Source organism: Thunnus albacares, chromosome 8 (assembly GCF_914725855.1).
Source record: "Thunnus albacares chromosome 8, fThuAlb1.1, whole genome shotgun sequence".
Classification (NCBI taxonomy): domain Eukaryota; kingdom Metazoa; phylum Chordata; class Actinopteri; order Scombriformes; family Scombridae; genus Thunnus; species Thunnus albacares.
In genome coordinates this window covers 18,488,625-18,512,280 of record NC_058113.1, presented here as the reverse complement: position 1 = coordinate 18,512,280, position 23,656 = coordinate 18,488,625, and the positions used below count along the sequence as shown (strand labels likewise).

General features: G+C 41.8%; 2 protein-coding genes across 4 annotated transcripts; one reads left to right on the top strand and one right to left on the bottom strand.

Annotated features, from left to right (window-relative positions):
- Positions 1–1,302: 1,302 nt before the first annotated feature.
- virma (vir like m6A methyltransferase associated) lies at positions 1,303–17,045 on the top strand. Of its 2 annotated transcripts, none has more exons than XM_044358055.1 (27): positions 1,303–1,418; positions 1,889–2,001; positions 4,080–4,166; positions 5,184–5,232; positions 5,319–5,481; positions 5,618–5,737; positions 6,598–6,819; positions 7,411–8,141; positions 8,370–8,507; positions 8,590–8,816; positions 8,961–9,488; positions 9,614–9,768; positions 9,879–9,961; positions 10,482–10,575; positions 10,756–11,144; positions 11,239–11,394; positions 11,564–11,799; positions 11,889–12,138; positions 12,234–12,451; positions 12,561–12,690; positions 12,985–13,128; positions 13,217–13,371; positions 13,689–13,785; positions 14,631–14,797; positions 14,926–15,275; positions 16,389–16,535; positions 16,648–17,045. In XM_044358055.1, exons 1-27 carry the CDS (start codon positions 1,356–1,358, stop codon positions 16,857–16,859), a joined length of 5,424 nt encoding a protein of 1,807 aa, XP_044213990.1. In that variant the 5' UTR covers positions 1,303–1,355; the 3' UTR covers positions 16,860–17,045. The 2 variants fall into 2 exon arrangements, with proteins under 2 accessions (XP_044213990.1, XP_044213989.1); XM_044358054.1 differs by having other exon boundaries at positions 6,598–6,849.
- Positions 17,046–17,346: 301 nt separating this feature from the next.
- On the bottom strand, positions 17,347–23,622 carry rnf41l (ring finger protein 41, like). Of its 2 annotated transcripts, none has more exons than XM_044358059.1 (7): positions 23,534–23,622; positions 20,731–20,990; positions 20,410–20,616; positions 20,104–20,243; positions 18,930–19,092; positions 18,715–18,835; positions 17,347–18,612 (listed from the first exon to the last, which is right to left on the bottom strand). In XM_044358059.1, exons 3-7 carry the CDS (start codon positions 20,613–20,615, stop codon positions 18,208–18,210), a joined length of 1,035 nt encoding a protein of 344 aa, XP_044213994.1. In that variant the 5' UTR covers position 20,616; positions 20,731–20,990; positions 23,534–23,622; the 3' UTR covers positions 17,347–18,207. The 2 variants fall into 2 exon arrangements, with proteins under 2 accessions (XP_044213994.1, XP_044213995.1); XM_044358060.1 differs by lacking the exon at positions 23,534–23,622 and adding an exon at positions 21,093–21,181.
- Positions 23,623–23,656: the final 34 nt, after the last annotated feature.

Here is a 23,656-nt window from a genome sequence, read left to right as displayed (position 1 = left end):
TCTTTAATGCCGGCAAAAAAGGGGAGCAATCAGCACTTTTACAATGAACCAAATCGTTCCGAAGGTTTTTTCTTTGGGGCATTGTTTTTATTCCCTTTGGTTGGCATAGGTCACACCTATCATCCACCCTCCCTAATTTTTGACCAATTATTCTGTTACTTTTATCTCCATCACTCGTTGTTGGTCAAAACTCTTCAAAACAGGTTTTGAACTGTTTGAGGATATGTACTGGCATATTCAATTCTACCTGATTATATCCAATTTTTATATAAGTATTGGGAATCATTTTACACCATTATTGCCAAGTTGTCTTCTGGCCTTTTATTTTTTTATAAGTTATTCTAGTCATTTTACACCCTTATTTCTTGATCTCCTCCCGAGAGTATTTTTTTTAAAAGGTGAAGACTTTAATGCAGACCCAAGCAAAGTGACATGTAATACAAACACACTCAAATTTCTCCAGTGTATGATTATGATTCTTCTACCGTGCCTCTATACGTACAGTGTGATTAAATATGGTTCATGAGATTATAACTACACCAATACAAATTGTATCACACTAGCCCTTATTGCTTATAAACTTATAAAATCAATCTGCATAGCTTAATATTGTCTTTAAGCACACCAATGACATTTAATGAAAATACACCACAGTTCCCAAACCTTTGTAACAAGAATTGTTGGAAGTTTGGTCATAGTTTTTTTGTATGTAGGAGTAATCTTGCCACATGTGGTAAATGTGGGGAAAACAAATGTGAAGGAGACTGTGAGAACAATCCAGAGTGTCTTCTTTGTGAAGGGTATCATGCATCATGTGAGGTTAACTGTCCTAAGAGAGGAAGGAAGGCAGAAATAATCAGGGTTAGATCTAATCAAGAGACTTAAGCATGAGGAAGTAGGTAAGAAATATTGTGATGTGAGACAAGAAGCTAAGGAGGACAAATCATCCAGAAAACATGATGAGTTTTGTTTTTGTAAGGATCAGGTGATCCTTTGGGCCTTTTTTGGTAATGAGAAAATTTACATAACTGTAGATGCAGCAAGGAGATTTCTGGGTGTTGTGGGAGTTTTCTGGAGAAGGTGTCCAACAGCTGTTGAGAGAAGATTTTAGTTTCTCTCAAACACCTGAAAAATAGAGAGGTTGTAGCAGAGGGGGAAATAGATGGGAAGGGATTATTATTTTATTTAGTCAGTGGATATTTTAGCATAAATCCAGTAGATGGCGGTAATGCGATATTTTGGACGCCAACCGCCACTAAAAACCAAGAAGAAGAAGAAGTTTTTTCCTATCAGAGTGACCCCGGAAGTGTTCCCCGCCGGAAGTTGACCCCTGGCCCGACGGACAGCAGAAAGCGATGGCGGGGGACACTTCAACGGAGCTTCTTTTTCTAGATACGTTCAAGCATCAGAGTGCAGAGGTAATAATCCTGACGCCTCAACACACGCTTGTATATTAACTTCAGAGCTACCTGCATCCAAAACTCACATCGATTATATTCAAGAGTTTTGGAGAATGATGCGCAACTTCCGAGCTAACTATGCTAACTTGGTTAACGGTTATAACGATAACGGAGCCTTTTTTCCCACCGCACACTTGCCAAGTTATGCACCAAATCATAGCAAATACACCACTTTAACGTAATTTTGTTAACTTAATCATATAGTTGCATGCTGGCATTTTTTGATGCCTCCCCGTGCAGTTTGTTTGCTAGTTAGCCAGCTGGCTAATGCTAACTTTAAAGTCTGAAGTTGTTTACATCTGACCGAGAAGCAAAAGTGATCGTGCTGGTCTGAAGTGTTAGTTATGATTAAGTTAAAATGTTGTGTTGTCTAAATATCTGGCGTACTCTGCCTCTTGTGTTAATATCTATGTTCAATGCACCAACAGTTAACCAACGTGGATGTAGTGCGTTTTCCCTGCGCGGTGCTGATCACAGAGGTGCGGGTCATTCCTCCAGGAATCAAAGCACACAGCAACTTACCTGACAGCAGAGCATTTGGGTAAGAGCTTTAATGCACTCAAAAATCACTCAGTGACACACAAACACAAAGTGGCCAGTTCATGAAGTGCATTTAAACAAGTTCCTGAGACCTGTAGTAACACTTATGTGCATAAAGGTTAAACTGTTGAAGCTGTTTTATCGACTTGTTGATTCAACTTGATGGTCATTTAATTTGGTGCTGTTGAATTCTATGATGTTTCTTGTCCAACTTATTTATGCTAAGTATAATAACTGTTAGGTAGAGGAAAAAATTATGCTGACGTTTCAGTTCATATGTACCTAATAAACTTCACTAAACTACACATACATTCTTCAAGCTCAAGTTCTAATTAGAGCATTTAATAAAATATTTACAATTATAATATAAAAAAATCACTTACATTCATTCAGTCACTGGGGGCCACGACTCAGTTTTACATTTAAATGATTTCAATAACATGACACAGATGGTATACAGATTTTTAATTTTGGAAAACCCGAGTGCTGGCACTGGATTGGTAATCAGCATCAACAGATATCCTGAGTTTAGGGGTACTGGAAAAATATTGGGATAGATAAAGTTGGATTGGTGCATCCCTAACTGCAGGAAATCCTTATCTTCATTGCTGGTGATATATAACCTCTGGAAATGTTAGTGTGCTACAGATACCTCTGATGAATGTGCCTTTAGGAAATAGAGAGGCCCACTGTGTGAGTGAGTGCGACACTTGAGCTCCATTGTTGAGCAGGTCCTGATTCCCATTGAACCTGTTGGATAATGTGTGATGTAATTTAACTGACTGGATGTTCTCAGTGGCTACGTTTACATGCAAACTTATATTCCACTATTATTCTGACTATTACAGTATTCCGAATTTGATACAGGTCATGTAAACAGCATTTTCCGTTTGGATATTAGGTCTTATTCCAACAGTAGCATTTTCCAGTTAAGACATGTGGGATATGTCGATATTATTCAGGTTTTAGGAGCATTCTTTGGTCATGCATACAGAGCATTTGGAATGTGCGTCTCAGTTGGGGTTTTTACTGCCATTTGCGACACATGTCCCTCTTGCCTGTTTACCCCTGCGCAGGCAAAATGACACATGCTGTAGCAGGAAGGCAGACAGAGGAGAGGAATGAGAGGACAGTGGAGAGCTGTTCAGGACAGGCTGGAAAAACAGAGCATGCCTTCTCCATGACACGGACAGAGGGGATTGGTTATTATCCTGACTGACGGTGACGACTTGGTGTGACGCACCAAAAACACACAGCAGTGTTGTGGCCTAAACATAATGGGACAACTAATGTACTGGATGTACCTGTTACTATAAATTGATAATATCAGTCATATCAATATCGTTTATAAATATCAGGCAGCAGCTCACTAATGTTTTTCACCTCGCTGGTTTACTTCACTGCCTGCAGAGGTCTTGTGATTCCTGTTTCCACTAGAGCAGTGGGAAACCCTGAAAACCATCTGCATGTAAACGGGAATACTGGTGGAATATTCATTTTCATTAGCCATGTAAACAGCTTAGTAGGAATAGTCTTGGAATAAGGGCAAAACCCAGAATATTTTATGCATGTAAATGCAGTCAGTGATCAACACTGCACTAACCTGAGCACATCAGGCCTTTGTGTTGTGTTGATTTAGGGGTGGCCAATATGGAGCCATCAGTGGTCAATAACTGTCAGCCATCGGCGATGGATGATGTTATCGCCCCTTAGCCCAACCCTAATTGTGATACACTAAACTATATGAAAAATCAATCAAGAAATTGTTAATGAACAAAACAACCAGATAGGTATTTCGTTCTCTGATTATTCTGTAAATTACTTTGACAAATCAAAGTACTTTTGTCAAATTGATGCAGAAAACATGTGAAAATGTCCATAAAACAGTCCTCCTCAGTGATTGTAACATTGTCCACAATGGCCTCACACACCCAGAGATGTTAAAGGGTTAGCTACCACAGTTGACAAATCTATGTGGCTCCTTTATGTTGATGTGAAACTCAATCCCAGTGAAGCCTGTTGCGGAACTGACACTCAACTGACTCATTATTAAGTGCGTCTTTCTGTTTCTGTTTCCAGGGAGACATCTCCTCATGCTTTCCAGTTGGAGCTGTTCTTCAATAATGTCCCCAAACCCAACAGCCCCACCTTCCACAGACTGGGCAGGTCAGAATGCATTTTTGCTTTTCTCTTCCCCCCTTCTCATTTTTGTTTCTGTATCCCTCTGAGCCTCCCCTCATTCTCCATTTCTGTATTTCCTGCCCACATCTCCAAAGTGTTTAAGATGTAGACATCTGTCTGACCTGTAGAACCAGTCATGGTAGCATCTGAGGCCTTTTCAGAGGCCGGTGGGGTGTGTGAGTGCACCCACCCATATTCAGGTGTCTTTGTTCCTACACCGGCTAACTGGTCTCTCCAGAAACTCAACCTCACCCACACTGTAGCTGAGAGTGACACAAAAACTTATAGGTCCCAGTGAAAAAGATGAGTAGAGGAATGTTTGAGTCAAGCATTTTTATACTTACCTCATAATAACAGAGGTGTGCACAGCAGAACAGTAGCACCAGGGCGTAAACTTGTATTTAGAAGTGTCCATTGTGTAAGAGTGGTTGAAAACTGTAAATATGACACACCCCAGTTATTATCTCTGCTGGGAACGTTGACAGGAGTTTGTTTTACCTTAGTCATTGCTGGCACAATATCTTCCCAATGTTAAACACAAATTTGACCAATTTTCTTTCTTTTTTCAAGGCAGTTTTTCCTTTTTACTAAGGGCCCTGTCTAAATTGGAATCCAGAATATCACAGTTACATGTGTACCTTAGACTGCAAGGCCAGCCAGGATACTAGCATGTTTTTTGAGGGGGGGTTTATGGGTTTATTAGACAGTAGAGAGTGATGGAGAGTGGAGGGAAGAGAGAGATGGGGTATGATAAGAGAGTGCTTTTTAGACATAATTACACTGCAATCATGTGCTGGTAGAAAAGAGGGATATCTAGGACTGAAAAGATAACTATTAAACATCATTTACATGCTATGTTTTCAATATAAATCTTGTAAGACTAATTATGAAAAAAAATAGGCTAGTTAGTGGATATTTGCTTTCAAACTGCACCTTCTAGTTAGTGTTCTGGCAGTGTTGTTTTAATCTGCCCTGTCTTGCTTTCTGTTTTTCTTTCCTCAGTCTGGAATATGATGAGAACAAGTCCATCGTCTTCAGACCCAGTGGAAAGGTAAGCAGACGTTTTGTCCTCAAACAAGATGATTTATATATGTTTTGTTGACTTGTTTGTAACTAGAGGGGTTTATATTTGTGCAGGTAAACACAGATGGCCTGGTGCTGCGTGGCTGGTACACCAGTCTGACTGTAGCTGTGTACGGTACAGCAGAGCGCTCACACGGACATGACCAAGACTCGCCCCCTCCTCCACCACCCCCACCCCCTCAACAGCCAAGCGGGCCCAAAAGGATTGTTAAACAAGGTGGCCATTGTTAAACTGAAACTATTCAGTGCTCTCACTTTCACACCCAACTTCCTGAAACTATTTTTCCTAAACAGTTTTTTCTGCTGATTTGTTTGTTGTACCCTAAATCTATTGTGCTGTTTGTCTTTTTAAGAGTGGGAAAAAGACGACCAATACAATGGCAGCCCACCCAGACCAGCACCCAGAGGGCCTCGGACTCCACCTGGGCCTCCACCTCCGGATGATGATGATGAGGAGCAGGTCCAAGTGACAGGTTCGAACTGTATATTAGCTCTGTGCTATCACATTATATCAGCCACTGTTAGATCTTGATTGATCAACAATGACAGAGATGCTGCTTTCGTTAGATTAATATTTCTAATAATTACATGTAGCATCAATTTTTCTTTTCAATTAAATCTGAAAGTTATATTTAGAGAAAATCCCACATGGGTTACCTCACAGTTACTTTGTCAGTGCCATAAAAAAATTAATTGTTTTTATGATCAGTTGCATTTATTCAGTCACATTGTTTGTAGCGCTATATTATATAGTGTCATAGTATTGTTTTTCATGTTTAAAGTTTAACATTGTTGGGGTTGGTACCCATTTGTTTTCATTTATTTCAATACAAAATGAATATAAACCTGCAGATTTAATCTTTGCTTGAATAATGTAGGACATCACAGTGAGCGTCACATTGCAGATTGTTCCGTCAGTTACATTATTTTTGGATGGTAATTTGTTTGAAAGTGAAGATTAACTGTATTTGGACAGTCTGCTGCTGTGTTCTTGCACAGGTAAAAGGCAGCATGATGATGATGATGATGATCATGATAATGATGGGTTATATATATCGAGCATGTTGGTTTTTACAGTTTACTGAAATTAATGGAAACCAGTGGCTGCCTGCCACATACGGAACATATAAAAATACAGAAAAAGCGTTATGCTCTGGAGAACAGTTGACATTAAGGTACATTGTGTTGTAAATTGGTTAATATAAAAGCTGTTTTGGATATATATACCTTTTCTTTTGTAGATGAGTGCTTGGTTTTTGCATGTGTGTATGTGCCCTGTGTGGATATTTTGGCTAAATGTTGTGCCCCCCGGACTGTGTTGTGACATCTACAGTGGGCGTAGTCAAAGATGAGCCATGCGAGGGTCGTGACGACTACCTGGAGGCCGTGTCACCTGAGAGGTCGCTGCCTGCTGATGAAACGTACTCAGACGCCGAACAAGAGGAAGAAGTCGAGGAGGAGGAGGAAGAAGAGGAGCAGGAGGAGGAAGAAGACGCACGGACCGAGGGCAGTGCTCCGGAGGAAGAGGAGGAGGAAGAAGAGGAGGAAGATGAGGGTGAGGACGAGGAAGAGGAAATGGAGGAAGGTAGGGGAGTTCTTTTGTGAGAGTAGGATAGTCTACAATCCCAAATGGACGTGCAGCCCTAAACCCCTTTGGTACCACAAAGTCAACACTACATGCAGTCATCAGACTTCCCAGCAGGCCACGGGAGCAGGGTCCATTTGGGATTGAGTGACAGTTGGAGAGAGAGTGTGTGCTCTGGCATGCTACCGCCATCTATGATCGCTGGATGCTCCAAACTCTCAGCTAGCCCGCCTGGGCTTCTCTGAAGGCTTATGATCAACGTTCATAAGCTGTTAGGTGCAGGTCTACCTCACACATCCTCACAGCCACGGCTGATGCTTGTGCTGTAATCACATCCTGCATGTCAAACTAACCCTGCATGTGTGGAGTGATGCTGCCATGTGTGAGTAGATTTGTCAGTGTATGCATTTGAATGAATAAGCAAGGGAGTATATAGTAGTCGCTGGCCTCCTCATTCTCGCACATTTTTTTATATCTCAAATAATATCTCTAATCATTTTATTTACAGTAGATAAACTTTGTAAAATTTTCCTCTCATTTTTGTCTCTCCCGCCCTGCTAGGTGATGACGGCTATGAGCAGATTTCCAGCGACGAGGATGACCTGGATAATGGCAGCTTTAAGTTGCCCACTTTTGACATGGACTACACTCCTGAGGACCTGGCATCTGTTCCACCAGTCCAGTATGACCCCTATGAGCGAGAACTCAGACCACTTCTCTACTTCACCCCTCCATACAAAACTCGCTTTGATACCCAGTTTGAGAAGGCCAGTGTGGAGGAGCCCAGGGACCCCAGCGGCCCAGAGGGACCAGCAGTCGGAGAGGAAGCTGAGGCCGTTTCCCAGCTGAAAGAGCTGCTCACCAGCATTGGAGAGGACAGAGACGCACGCTGGGTCACGGCTCTGGAAGAAGCACCTGGACTACTAGCCAAAGGGTTGGCTTACATGATTAAACAGGGAGACGGGGAGGTTGAGGATCCTGTTGGAGTACTAGTCCAGTGGGCTCTCCAAGCTCTGAGTATGGAGATTGCTCTCACACAACCAATTGCTCTTAACCTCAGACAATTGAAAGCTGGTGCCAAGCTAGCATCATACCTGGCAGAGTGTCCGCAGGGCCTCACCTTGCTGCTGCGTGATGGGGCTCTGGGTGTCCTGCTGGAACTGCTCCACAGGGACCATGTCTCCTCCACACTGAAGCTGAGTATCCTGAGAGCTCTGGATGCCCTGACTAGTGCTCCTGCTGGGGTGGAGGCCTTCCTACACGCTGGAGAGTCAGACAAGAGTGGCTATCAGGTTAGGGGCACAAAGTATACAGTCTTGTCTTGTTTGTCGCTTTTTTTTAAATGTACACATTAACAAGCATTTCCTTGATCTGCTATTACTGCGTACACTGAAAAATACAATTGCAAAGTGCACCCAGCTACCACTTGAGATGATGCCTTAAATACAACACATATTGAACTGATTGTGAAGTGTTTTTGCCTCATGAATATCTGTCACTAAGCTATTTGTTCTCTACAGCATTTAGTCCAGCTGTACCTGCGTGAAGAAACAGTGAGGGTCATAACAGCTGGCAACGCCATATTACAGAAAAGCCACATGTATGAGGTGCTGGTTGACCTGCAGCGAACAGCAGCAGCGTGGAGTGAACCACAGCAGGTACATACTCACACACATACGTCTGTAACTTTAAAGACTAAGAATATTTTTCACAAAGCTCTTGACTGACTATCATCCTCAGGAGGAGATGGAGGATGCTGAGAGCCCCATGGAAGAAGAGCCATCACTAAGTCCCTCCCCTGTGAGCGAGGCAGAGCTTGATAGGCTGGCAGGGGTTTTGGAGGAATTGCATCACCTGCTAGAGACCGCCAGTCACTGCATGGTGCAGCCACCTGGAAAAGCCTTCCCCACTACTGCAAGAATAACAGGACCACAGGAGAGGGATGACCCATACCCAGCGCTGTACAGGTACACATTCAGACACACGTGGCCCTGAAGCTCAAAACTGACACAGTGCAGAAACTCCGACAGTTTAGAAAGTCAGTCTAAAAGTTAAAAAACTGGTTGTAAATCAATGATTGTATTTATAATGTTGTACTTTCCCTCTTTCAGGTATATGCATGCATGCCATTTCCTGGAGAGCACGACAGTGGTGTTGTCAGCAGCTGCAGCAGCCGGGCACTTAGGTGTCACCCAAGCCATTAAAGAGCTCCTACGCTTCCTGTCGCTCACCCAGTCAGGTCTGCTCTTCCTTCTCGCCCAGCCCACTCCCACCAGCCTGCTGCTGCGTCTCCTCGCATCTGTAGCCGAGGCTGAGGGCGAGGAGACCACCTTTACAGGAGGAGAGGGAAGTCTCACGGGGCCCGGGTTCGGTGAAGAGGGCTTCGGTGTGTGGCTGATGCAGGCGCTGCATGCTCTGCAGGGTGTGTCAGAGCTCATGAGCCATGTAGCCACAGGAGGAGACGGGGGAGCAGGGCTAGAAGAAGGTGACAATGCAGAGGTACTGGGCATGCTCCATGCTCTCTACCTGATGACCTTCACCCAGACTGGCCGCAGTGCCGTGGCCCACGTCCTCAGCCTGGAAAACAACCTGTCCTGTCTGATCACTCTGCTTCAGCACCACAGCAAGGATGGACAGGGGTGAGAACGTCTTCTTCTCCTTGTGTCTCTGTCTGTAGTTTCCTGGTTTTGTTAAAGCACTAAACCAGAAATCTTAAGTTGATTTGTGAGCATATTTTCACTTTTTTGTCCTTTTTCTCTTGCAGTGAAGCCAAGGCTCGCAAAGCAGTGACGTATAACTATGCCTGTATGCTGGTGTTACTGGTGGCGCAGAGCTCTAATGAACTGCGGATGATGGAACAGTATGCCGCTCCACTGCTCTCTTTAGCCAAGGCAGATGACACCAATGCCAAGTTACAGGGTAAGTATTACTTATCTAGCATTCACATATCATACCTTATAAGACAGTTTATGATATGAGTGTATGTGTTCTTTTGATGAATGGTGTTTTGATCTTTCTTTGTACTTCAGAGCTCAGTAAATGGCTGGAGCCTTTGGAGAAATTACGCTTTGAGATCGGCAGCATTCCCACCCTCATAGATTACATCAAACAGGTACAGATCTCCCACTCAATATATACTGCTGAAGTAAAGCAACATTCATTCATTTTCCATAACTGTCTGAGCTTTCATCCTCCTCTATTACCTGCAGACAGCCCTAATAACTCCTGAGTGCTAATAATTCAGTTAGAAGTGGGTGGATGCCAATGATTTGTCTATAGCCTTTAATTCAGGGAGTATGGTAACTCTTTCACTGAAGCAATAAAGGTGTCTCATTTTAACTTTCCCAGAGTAACCTACATAGGCATACAAACAACTTAAACAACACTGACATAAACAAAAACTGTTACTAGTAGGAAGTATTTCTTCAAGACACAAACTCAGCTGTCTGTATATTATCATCTATTACTGTACCTCAAAGCCACCATATATATCTCTCCTTGGAATGCAGGGCTTCTCTGACAAGTCTAAACGGCTCAAACCTATTCCTGCTCTGTAGCATATTTGAGTCAAGGCTATATGCAAATTAGAGTGCTACATGTCATTTTTAACATTTGTTTCCTCTTGACTTTAGAATGTGGAAAATGTGTTGACTGCTGAGGGAACTGGGCTCGTCACTGCTCTCAGGGTCCTCTGTCATGTCGCCTGCCCCCCACCTGCTGTTGAGGGTAAAAACTAAATGTTTCTTCAGTTGTCAAATTGTCTTATTTTTTTGCAAGGTTTTACATGTAGTTAAAAAATTGTGTAATATCAAGTTATTTAACTGGATTCTGTGTTTACAGAAGAAACAGCTGTTGTAGTTTTATTATTCTACACATTTTTCATCATTGTTTTCTTTATTTCTGCAGGTCAGCAGAGGGATCTCAAGTGGAGTCTTGCAGGGGTCCAGCTGTTCTCTGGCGAGGGTCTGGATACATGTGTGCGTGTCCTGCAGAAGCTGTGCAGCGTACTGCTGCAGCCATGGCGCGTGCATGGACACATGGGCCCCACGCCACAGCGCTGCATGATCCTCAGCATATGTATCAGCACACTCCGGTTGTTGCGCACCATGCTGACAGAGCTGCTCCGCGGGGGAGCTTTTCAATTCAGGGACACTCGCGTGGCCAGTGTGTTGGTGACGCTCCACATGATTGTGTGCTCCATCCCTGCGTCTGGACGTCTAGACGGGGAGGAAACCAGAGTGCAGGCGCTTATTGTTGATGTACTGCTCACTTTTACGCAGGGTGTCAATGAAGAGGTGTGTGAACAAGCGAGAACACAGACATGTTTGTTTCAGTAAGAAATATGGTACAGAAAGTGTCATGCTGAGACATTTTATATGTTTGCTGCAGGTCACTCATACAGAGGAGACTCTGGCCAGCAACACGTGGTCTCTGATGCTAAAGGAGGTCTTAGGATCCCTGCTGAAAGCTCCTGAAGGCCTGTTCTCCGGCCTTACGCTGTTGTCTGAGCTCCTGCCTCTTCCACTGCCAATGCAAAGCACTCAGGTACCTTAACTCGTTGTATGTCACCTAGCTATTCTGTACTTCCTTTCTTCTTTGGATGATTATTTTTATTTAAAGAACTTTTAATTGCTTTGTTGTTGAAAAGTGCTATACAAATAAACTTGCTTTGCCTTAGGTGTACATGTTTATATTGATATTCTTGGCTCCATAGGTGATATCAGTCCAAGATGTGGCTGTAGCCTTAAACACGAGGAAGCTGTGGAGCATGCACATACGGGCACAGTGGAAAGTGTTTTCCGAGGCTTTGAGGTGTGTGTGTGCCACCAGCTGCCCTCCCCTCCTGGCCATGCTCAGGAGAGTGTGTGTTCAGCTGGCAGACCTGTCTTCACCCACCGCAACACTCATCATGAAGACCCTACTGGAGCTGCTGCTGGAGGAGCTGCAGCTGTGAGTGAAGGACACATATACACACTCGGATATTTGTGTTTCTACTGTAAATTGTTATTGTAAGTGTACATAATGTGTGCCAACTGCAGGGCGGAGGGGAAAGGTGTGTGCTGGGGCCAGGTCCTGCGTCTGCTTTCTTTGACTGATGCACTGGTGTCACAGAGAGCTTGTAAGAGCGCTGCGTTACACCTGCTGTCTGGGTCTGTGTCTGGAGACGAACAACTGGCAGATCTGTTCCCCTTGCTGCTGTCTCTGCTGGTTCCTCCTACTGTCCACTCCTTACAACAGCAGCAATGCAGCGAACTAGTGGGGACAATATTACAGTCACTGTGTGACCAGGTAAACAAAGTAATGCACATAGAACCAAACAAAGTGCAAACAAATCTGTACAGGGAAAACAATAAAGAATAAATATTCTTCACTTTCTTCACCAGGACATTTCTCTGGTGGTGTCTCCACCCGGTGAAAGCTGTTTGTCAGAGGCTGAACAGTTGGCCAATGCACTACCAGGACGAGAGATCATGTCATCAGTGTGCAATGCCTTGTTGGAGGTTTTGGGAAATGCAGAGAGCAGTGTCCCACTTCTTCTCACCTGTATCAGGACTTTGACATTCCTCACAGAGCACGACTATGGACTGTACCACCTCAAAGTGTAAGTGGCAATATTCTGTCTCCATTTATTATCCCTTCGCTTTCTACTTGTGACTGTGCCCTTTTCTTGATCTAAGAAGACTGAAGTCAAATGTTTAACCTTGTTTCAGAGCTCTGAAGAAACACAGTGCAGAGCTGTACTCGCTGTTGAAGAGACTGGTGTCATTTAACAAGGACTCAGCAGACCTGCTCTCAGCTCTGCTGGACTTCCTCAGACAGATCCTCAACACAGAATCAATGGTGAGTGTAGCTTAGGTGTGTGTAATTCTTAAACTGTGTTCTAACTATTTAATTAACAACATTCAAGCTGCTTTTAAATCTGGTTTAAGCTTCACACAGAAGTAAACACAAATGAACATGCTTTAGAAGTAACTGTGTAATAATATTGGTAAAATGCTCAGTAGGGAGCAGTTAGAAGCATGTGGGATGTGCGAATAAATCACTAATAAATTGAAAGTTTGTATCTCTTGCAGAGTTGCATACAGTATGTGATAGTTGAATCTATGTCATGAGTCTGTCTGTGTCCTAATCCAGTGTGGTGAGGAGGGTCAGGGGTCCGGTGAGGAATCTGCCTTCGCTCCTCCTCCACGGTTGCTGACCGCCTCTGAGATGAAATCTCTGCTGCAGTGGGAAGAGTCGGAGTCACATCCGCTACCGACTTTGGAGAAACAGATTACGGTACAAATGATGCACTCATAACATTTTTGCAAAGTAGGGGTTGATGCCGCCTTTGAATGTAACTAACTGTGTGTGTGTGTGTCTGTAGAAACTATGTAAAGAAGATGATTCACTGGAGACGATGTTGGAGAATGTGATTGTTCTGAGGCAGACACTGGAGACAGCCACAGACACGCCTCCTGCAGCTGATACTGAGCCCACTCTGCCAGCACCTGAGACACTTGGGGCCCAGTTTAATCACAGGTACGGCCTCTGATGATACGCAATAACTTTTTTCTATAATTGTTTTCTTTGTCTTTATTTATTCCCTGTCATTAATCACAGGGTGGAAGTTACCATCCTGCACAGGGAACGTCAATTCAAAATGACAGAATATTATATTCAGATATTCATAACAAAGTGGTGTAAACATGACTTTTATGTGAAACTAGAACTAAACCAGATACAGATGTTTGAATATACTGATGCATCACTTCTGTACAAAATAAGAAGAATCGCTGGAGGTAGTATTAAGTATTTCCTGTTTGTATGATTTTTTTTTTTTTTTTTTGTATCTGTAGGACGGTGTTCATTCTGTCAGAAGCTCTGGACGAGCAGCTGAAGGCTCTGTGGTTCTCTCCCTTCCAAACTGACGACATAGAACAAGACCTTGACATGGTAAGGGTGTATCTGGGATCCCTAGGGTCCTTGAAATCCTTGAAAGTTTGTGAATTTGATTTAAAAAAAAAAAAAATAAAAAATCAAGGCCTTGAAAGTTCCTTAAAGTAGGCATAAATAGACATGGGTCATTGAAAGTGCTTGAATTTACATATTTTGTTGCAAGAGACCTCATAGTCTGTGAGCTTAGGGAAAACCTGCTACCTCTCATTATAAATATTCTGTGTTGTAACAGTAATTAACCTTGATCTGTGCCTATGAACTATGCCGTGTTGGGTCCCTGAATTTGAGGGAATTGGGCCCTCAAAGTCCTTGAATTTGATGTTTAAGAATGTGTGGGAACCCCGGTGGATGCAGGAATCACAAAGCTGGATATATGTCAGGACTTCACAATTATGGCAAAAAAATCATTAATCATCATCATTAATCTTGGGTTTTTCAGTCTTTTGTAGAACATGTTTGTTTTGCGTTTTTGCAAACTTTTACAGTGCATTATTCTTCAAAGTACCAGCTGCAAGAATGTCTCTCATTCTGTGCTACTACTTTCTCATGAAATTCAACCCTAAGGCAAGCGTCGTGTTCTGCTCTTGTGTAAAAAAATAAATAAATAACAGCTTCAACTTAATTTATGTCCAAATAAAACATTTTCATGTTCAGACTTGGCCTCCCAAGCTCTCACGATTCCTCTGACATTGATTCAGTTGTGTTTTACAACTTTGTTCATTGCTACATTTTTCTCAATAGTTTGCATAGGAGTTTAAGGGGACTTTAACTGAACAGATAAATAATTCAATGTTAATGGGCTCATTTTGGAAACATTAAGTATTTACACATGTTTGTCGTAGGTGAAGGTGGATCTGGTGGGTTTGGCTCAGGAGTGTTGTCCAGAACTGGACCTGAAGGCAGAGCTGGAGCGCTCCTTCCTGTCTGAGCCCTCATCTCCTGGTCACACTAAGGCTACGAAAGGCTTCCGACTCGGCAAACACAAGCACGAGACGTTTATTACATCAAGGTACCAAACTCCAATCCATGCAGTTTCATATCTGCTCTGTGTGCCTTTCACTCAATTAACATTGTCAATAAAGTTTCAGCTTCTTTTAATCAACTTACTGAATAACGACTCCCTTGTTGTCCCTGCAGTGGTAAATCAGACTACGTTGAGCCTGCTAAGAGAGCCCACATCATGGCTGCTCCGCGCGGCCGTGGAGGTCGAGGAGGTTTTGGACAGAATGTCTCTCGACCCCATGATATCTTCCGTCAGCGCAAACAGAACACTTCCCGTCCTCCCAGTATGCATGTGGATGACTTTGTGGCAGCTGAGTTTAAAGATATTACAACACCTCTTGGGCTTTTGCCACCTAAACGGCCACCCAAGAGCTCCCCCAAACCCCCCACCAGAGGACTGTTCACTGGTAACAGAGGCAGAGCCACCTTTCACAGCCAGACTCGCTTTTTCACTCCACCACAACCTAAAGGTGTACTACTATCTGGTAAGTACACACACAGACACATATACTGTTTCAGCCACATACAATCCTTCCTGCCATGATCATATTATAAAAAAAATGTTCTTGTGTCCGTAAGACCTGTTTGATCTTACAAGTTAGTTCAGCCTCAGCTATGTCCACACATTAGTCACGTGTCACTCACACTTTCATTGTGTTGTTGAAGGACATAGTTCTTGTGTGACAACACCAGGAATGCAACTAACAACTGTTTTTCATTATTGATTAATCTGTCAAGTATTTTCTCAATTAATCAATTAGTCATTTGGTCCAGAAAATGTCGATTATGGTTTCCCAAAGCCCAAGGTGACGTCCTCACGTCTTATTTTGGCCCAATCAAATGGTCCACAACCCAAAGATAATTAGTTTACTGTCATAGAAGACTCAAGAAACCAGAAAATATTATAATATAAAGCTGGAATCAGAGAATTTGGAATTTTTTTTCTTTAAAAAAGTGACTCAAAATTATTTATTGTTTATCAAAATAGTGGGGATAAATTTTCTGTAGATTGACTAATCGCTGCAGCTCTAGACAGTGCAGGTAAGAGCTGAGGAAACAAAAAATGACTTGATAAGTTCTTTGTACAAGCTGTTAGTGAACTTTAAACATTTATGGTTTTCAGAATTTGCAGTTTTATCACTTTCTGGTAGCACTTGCCTTTCACATTACACATCATTTCACATTACTAAATGTTGCAATTTAATTTTAGCCAAAATAGTATATTATAAAGATAGTACATAGCGTATACTTAATACTATTAGTATTCTTCAGCATGAAAGGCCCACTCACTACTTTTAAATTCACTAGCAGTGAGAGCTTTCAGCTGCATCTCAAAGTCTTCATCAGCAGATAGAATTTGCTCAGTTGTCATCATGCGACCTTCAAATGGAACAGTCTGGTAATAACAGGTGGTCAGACATACAAAGTGACGACAGCTGATCAAACTCCAGACCAAGTAAGCTAGTAAGTGGACCTCGAGTTAAGTCAAAGTAATAGAATACTTTATATCATAGTAGTCTGGGTTTTGGGCACACTGCAGGTCTGAACCACAGGTTGGCCAGCAGAGGGTGATAAAGCCTTTTTTCACGGTCTCGTAGGTAATTACACTCGCAGAGAAGGAGGCCGAGGTTCATCGTGGAGCGGCCAAGTCCCAGCTGTCACTCACAGAGGAACCTACAGTGAACCTCGCGGAGGCCAGAGCAACTTCACACGAGGACCTCTGCCCTCCCGACAACCGCCCGCAAGTAAGCGCCTACACACACACACACACACACACTCACAGTTTTTGCTTGATTTTGTAATATGAACCTCTAATCACTGAACTAAAAATATGGCGCTTTTGCCTCCATTTCCCAGGTGCGTATCGCCTGGCTCCACGGGATCGTGCTCCGCGGGGCAGAGGAGGCACCGGGCTGTCGTGGCTCAGCGGGGGAGGAGGCGGCGGCAGTGCTGGAGGAGGAGGTGGGGGAGGTGGAGGAGGAGGCAGAGGATCTCAGGGGAGCAAGTTCAGTGGCGGGGGAGGGAGCGGAGGTGGGAGGGGTAGACACGTTCGCTCCTTCACCAGGTAAAGTCACCTGGGCAATGACTGCAGCCTTTCACGGCAACAAACGGACCAATCAGGATATTCTATGTACTGTCTCCATGGAAACGTGTCCATGGTGGGATGATGTTGTCACAATGACGTACAGACTTTGTGTTGATGTTTTGTTTTGTTATCATGAGTTATATTCAGAGAATAAAATCATAGAAATTGAGTTTACACTTGTGTTTTTAAACAATCAACAGATGGAACAATGAACCACAACAGACGGAGAACATTTTGTCCTTATTGACAGTTTCATTCTTTAAAAAAGTCAAACTTGAACTAACTTTGAGCATTAAAACAACACAGGGAAAAAGATTATTGACTCTTTCTGGGTGCATGAAAAGAATTAATGGTGTGAAAAGACAAAACAAGTCATGGTGAACAACTGACAAAGCTTTAACATTAAAATAATGTGCATTTAGGCTGCAGAGGTTTCAACATGGATGTAGGACGAGATGCATAGTCACCAATAAATGTTTGGGTTTTTTATTTTAAAATTGGATTGTAAAGGATTTGAGCCTTGTGCTCCCCCCTACATTGATAGCTGCCCAAGGTGGCCTTTTTTTCTCAGAGATGCTTTTTTAGATTTTTTTTTTTCTGTGTACTTAATGAGTCAAAGTAGTAGTTAGGAGGGATTGTGAAATAGAGAGGTGGATTGTGCACAACAAAGGTTGAATCCAGGATGTCACAGTCATGCACATGTTAATCAAGGTAACTGCTCTGATGTAACAGATTGGATTGTGTTAAATACAGTAACTTTAATCTAAATGGAAACAAAACACAAAGATTACATATATGGTTTTGCCAGTTCTTATCTTGTCAATTGGCATATATCTTGCATTTCATAACTTACAATAACACAAATACTGTATGACGGAATTCCCAATGTGACTTCAATACTTAAAAAAATATAGGTCAAGTTCTTGCAGACAATCAGAAATCATTTAAACATTTTCAAAGCAGAAACTACTGCATCAGAGGAACAGTTTTTAATGGATACCTGTTGGATACAAAATCTAAGGGACATTAAATGATTAAAGGGGAGCTCATCATTAACAAACCTTTCTATTCACTTTCAAATAAGCCTACAGTCAAACGATCACTTTCTTAGTAAAGTAGAAGAATTACACAAAAAGTTCTGCCTTCCAAACAACATATGGCTAATTCCGTATATTGAATTTTTTCTTTTGCAAATTAATAACAAAGTCATGATGCCAGAAGCTGTAGCTGCACCTGTGCTCTAATCTGGCAGAAATACTTTGCCAAATATTAAAAAAATATAGATTTCATCTATTCTGGTTCAGCTAATTTTCCCGTCCAGTCCAGTTTACTCATATGACCGTGACCTCCCGGCTCTTCCTCTTGATACAGTCCAGGGTTAGACTCCGGGTTCCACCTTTGCGTGTCCCCTCACTCAGCTGAGGAGACGGAGGTGGACCTGATGCATTTATAGCCTGAGACGAATGAAGCGATATACTGGAGGCATGTAAGGAAGCCTCCCTCTGTTGGTGTCTCGTCGGCTCGGTGTGGAGCTCCCATCCGGGTGTCTGCTGGTCTTCCTGATGCTGGTCTCTGGCTGCCTGCTCGACTGGATGCTGACTCCTGGTGGGCTGCAGGTCTCTGAGGAGCTCCAGCAGTTCCCTCTTCTCCAGCTCTGCTTCTGCCAGCTCCTGTCTCCTCAGACGCTCTGCTCCCAACAGGGCGCGCATGTCACACATCACACGGGACAACTGACCCTGGGTGGAGGAAAAAAATACTTGATGTTGAAGTTAAGAGAGTAAAACAACCTTTTCTGGTCGTTGTTGCTTTTTAAAACATTAGAGCTTTTAACTGGTTACCTTGAGCTCCTCAACCTCGTTCTTCAGCTGTGACTCTTTCTGCACCATGTGTCTCCTCTGTGAATCCAAGCGAGACTCCATCTCCCGTCTCACCTCCTCCACCTTGCACAGCATCTCTGCCCTACAGTAGACATTTAATAAGACCAAATCTATAGTCTAAAAAAAAGCAAACAGTAGAAATTAACTTTATATTCAGGATTACATACAGTACATACCTTAGCATCTCCACTTCAGTACGCAGCTCTGCTACACAGTTATGTTGTGATTGTTCAATGGAGAGAAGAGTGTGGCCGCAGCCGTTTGGACACTCTCTGCTGCGGAAGTTACATTCTGACAGGTGAGCCTCCAAACCTCGCCTCTCTACCTGCACGGGACAACCTGAGAGGACGGAGCCACAGTGATGCATGAAGTAACAAACATGTACTGGCTAAATATGTACTTCACATGTTGATTTTTACAAAAGGAAATTTGATTTGCAGACAGATTTAAAAATAATTACATAACAGTATACACACAATACTTAGTATAACTTGAATTCAATATTACTCATAGAGAACAACTATTTTGGAAATGATTTAGGTAAAACTAAAAAATGTCTTTATTCATGGTTAGACATGGTCACTTTTTATGAAAGTTCTCACAGATTACAAAGAGAAAAAGGTCTTCTTAATTTCGAATGTATATTTACTATAATATGCTGCTGATTTTGTCACATCAGCTATTATTCTTTCAATGCTAAATTATCAATCAACTTTCTTTTTTGTGCAAGTGAAAGTGGAATTACTAATTTTACAATGTACTCAGAACAGTAAAAGTACAGTAAAGAGTACTCAGTTGCAGTATAAAGGCAATATTTTTCCAACCTTTAACATATAGACAATTATATAACATTATACCTCATCTTTGACAATTTTAAGACACTCTTTGCAGCACAGCAGTCACAGACGGCAAGAAATATCAGGTCATCAAAACTTTAACACTGCAAAAAAGCCAAGCTGCATGCACACACTCTGTCACCATACCTACCACAGTGGTAACATATGTACTCTCCACCTGCCAATGACAGGTCACAATCACACTGTGAGAACAAGAGCACATGCTTGTACATACATACACACTTTTGAGATGCTCATTAAAGAATGATGGAAAGTCGACCCTGAATGCACCCTGTGTGAGGTCTGTGGGAGCTCCAGAACAAGTCCCATAGGTGCACTAGTTTGTGAGGTAGCCATGACAACAAAATAGCCACCTGCTGCTCTCAGGCACAGAGGTGTCTCATTACCTTGGTATCACACATATCCACATGGATAACCATTTATGGTCACAATTAATACCAAAAAAACTTAATCAGAACAAATAAAACATCAATAAATGTGAGGTTTCATGTACCTGTGTTAGAGCAGGATATGAAGGCAAACTCGCACTCATCCTCATGCGTGTGCAGGCTCTCTAGTGAGCAGACCACCTCACATCCCTGCCCTGCATTCACACAACGGATCTGCAGACGGTTCAGGTCATTACGCATGTACCTGTCATCACAAACAGAAATAATATTAGACAGAAATAAAGGTGTGTGTGAAGGATTTTATTAATTTCTATTAGTATAAATTTAGTATAAATTAACTGCTGAAAAAAACGGAACTGATGCAATGAAAAGATCATCAAAAACAAGGAGACACACAGATGTAGACAGACCTGTATAGTGGTTTGAGACTGCCCACGTCCAGTGGCAGTCTGTCCTCAGGACAGGAGTGGTGATGGACCAGCCAGCTGCTGATGCAGGCGCTGCAGTAGGCGTGTTCACAGGGTGCCTGCAGGGGGCGCTCCAATACATCTCGACATACACAGCACAGGAGACCCTCATTAACATAGCCCACAAACCTCTCCAGATCATACCCCATCCTGCAAAAAAACATCAATAATATACATGAGAAAAGTGGGAAAAAACAAAAAGTCAAAGTGCAAATTTGCTACAGAGCACGCTCATTTGTATTATTTAACTCTGACAGTTCCTACCTGACAAGTTCACTTTCACTTCATCCAACTCTTCTTCTCTCCTTTCTTCTTCTGCTGATTTCCGCTTGTTCTCCACATACACACAGGTGACCTCCCCTCTTATCACTCTGCTATGCTCTTTCCTTCTTCTTTCTCACTCTTTCTTTGTTGCTCCATCAAGGTGAGGGTCTCCTCTCTCTTAAAGCCCTCCCCTACCTTTGGGAGTGCGTCTCCATGGAGAGGTATCCCTGACAACGAGGGTTCAGGACATAGGCAGGCAGCTGTCAGACGACATCAGATCAGATCAGAGAGACAGACAGTATTACAGGAAAGGAAGAACTGACACTCAAATACAGACAGATTCCTCAGTATTTTGCTCTCACCAGTAAAGCTGGGTTGTGATGTAGCCGTCAGAGATTACTGCTGTCCTTCAACTGTTTCTGTCTCGCTTAATGACCCACCCATTCCTCTCTCTCTCTCTCTCTCTCTCTCTCTCTCTCTCTCTCTCTCTCTCTCTCTCTCTCTTTCTCTCTCTTTCTCTCTCTGGATGTGGGATTAACATGGATTACACTCTCTCCCTGCCTGATTGGATTACAGACTGCACAACATCAGATGACCATGAAAATCAAAGAGCAACCCAAACGCCTGGAATCATCCCAGTCTCTTTATAATATTCTGTTAACTTCTGTTAGGTCAAACTCAGTGATAGATGAGGTATTCAGATCCTTACTTTAGTAAAACTAGGAATACCACAGTATAGAAAACACTCTATTGCAAGTAAAAGTTATGTATTCAAAATCAGCAAAAGTCTGATCAGCAAAATGTACTTCAAGTATAAAAGTAACATTATACTGTATTACAGTATATACATTATTATATAGGGGAAGCTGTTAGATTATTATATATTATCAGTAACTGTTGTATCAAATTGTTGCAGAAAAAGGTACCAGAGCAAAAAACTCTCTTTTGAAAATAAAAAGGGAGTCAGAGGTCCAAGCAGCAAAGAGTTCTTTAATGCCAGCAAAAAAGGGGAGCAATCAGCACTTTTACAAAGAACCAAATCGCTCCAAAGGTCTTTTCTTTGAGGCATTGTTTTTATGCCCTTGGGTCGGCTTAGGTCACACCTTATCATCCACCCTCCCTAATTTTTGACCAATTATTATGTTACTTTTATCTCCATCACTCGTTGTTGGTCAAAACTCTTCAAAACAGGTTTTGAGGTGTTTGAGGATATGTACTGGCATATTCAATTCTACTTGATTATATCCAATTTTTATATAAGTATTGGGAATCATTTTACACCATTATTGCCAAGTTGTCTTCTGGACTTTTATTTTTTATAAGTTATTCTAGTCATTTTACACCCTTATTTCTTGATCTCCTCCAGAGAGTATTTTTTAAAAGGTGAGGACTTTAATGCAGACCCAAGCAAAGTGACATGTAATACAAACACACTCAAATTTCTCCAGTGTATGATTATGATTCTTCTACCGTGCCTCTATACATACAGTGTGATTAAATATGGTTCATGAGATTATAACTACACCAATACAAATTGTATTACACTAGCCCTTATTGCTTATAAACTTATAAAATCAATCTGCATAGCTTAATATTGTCTTTAAGCACACCAATGACTTTTAATGAAAATACACCACATAACACTTTAAGGCCTCGCATGTAGCATTCATAAGCAGTATATAAACATTTAATAAATGGTTCTTTACACATTTTACATATTAATGTATAGTATTTGTCAGCAATTATAACTTCTATGAAGACATGTTTTATATTATTAAAATTGTGTTTCACTATATTGTGATTCATTATCTGTTTACGCACCAGAATGGATGTCCACAAGAAGAGTTATAGTTGTTGACAAACACATTAATAAACACCTAACTCTGCTAATAACTATGTTATAGTGTGTTTTAAACCATTTATTGAATGTCTGTATACTGCTTATAAATGCTACATAAGGAGACTTAAAGTAAACTGTTGCCATATTATCTGAATATGTTTACTGATACATCAGTGGAAGCAACATTTTAATGTTGCAATTCATGATGGAGTTCATTTAAACAATTTTATTTAAAAAAAAAAAAAAAGCATCTTCACCCATATACACATATAACTATAGCTACACTTACCAGAACTATTGTACATATTTTGCACAAGTCCTTAGTTTTACATCCACAAGTCAGGTCATGTATATAGTAATGTAATGTTTTATGTATGTAGTATTGTAATGTTCATAATGTATAGAGATTGAGTTCTATTTACTTGACTTATTATTTTGTTTGCATTCATTACTCCTGGTTTTTATCTGTTTCCTTGTTTCCTGCACTACTGTGACATGAGAATTTCCCCTCTGGATATCAATAAAGTCTTATCTTATATGGTTGTAATAGGTTTTAAAACATGTTAATCTGCAAAATTAGTAACAATAGCTGTCAAAAATAAATGTAGCATTGTAAAAACAAAACTCGAAATACTAGGAATAATAATAAAAATAAATAATCACAAGTGCTTGAGAACTGTACTAAAGTACAGTATTTTCTACCAAGACTGTTCAATGTGATTCGTTCAAATCAACTGGCATTCAATCAGTTTACAGTACCAAAACACCAGAACACAATCAACTGTAAAGTGGTGGGTTTAGGGATAAAACAAACTATAGGAGAGTTTAGTGCCATATAATTAAGTATAAATGTAGTATTAAAAGTATCAGCAAACAATCATATCAGAAACCAAAATAACTGCGGATCCCTCCATACATGTACACACAAACCCAGGAGAGAGTTTAGGTGAGCTCGATTTATACCTCAGTGATCGACGGCCTGTAGAAATCCATGAAGGGCGGAACCTGTAATCTGCACTGACGCTATAAACCAAACGCAACTCAGTCAGGTTGACCCCGCCCACTACCGGGATTGCAGCCAATCAT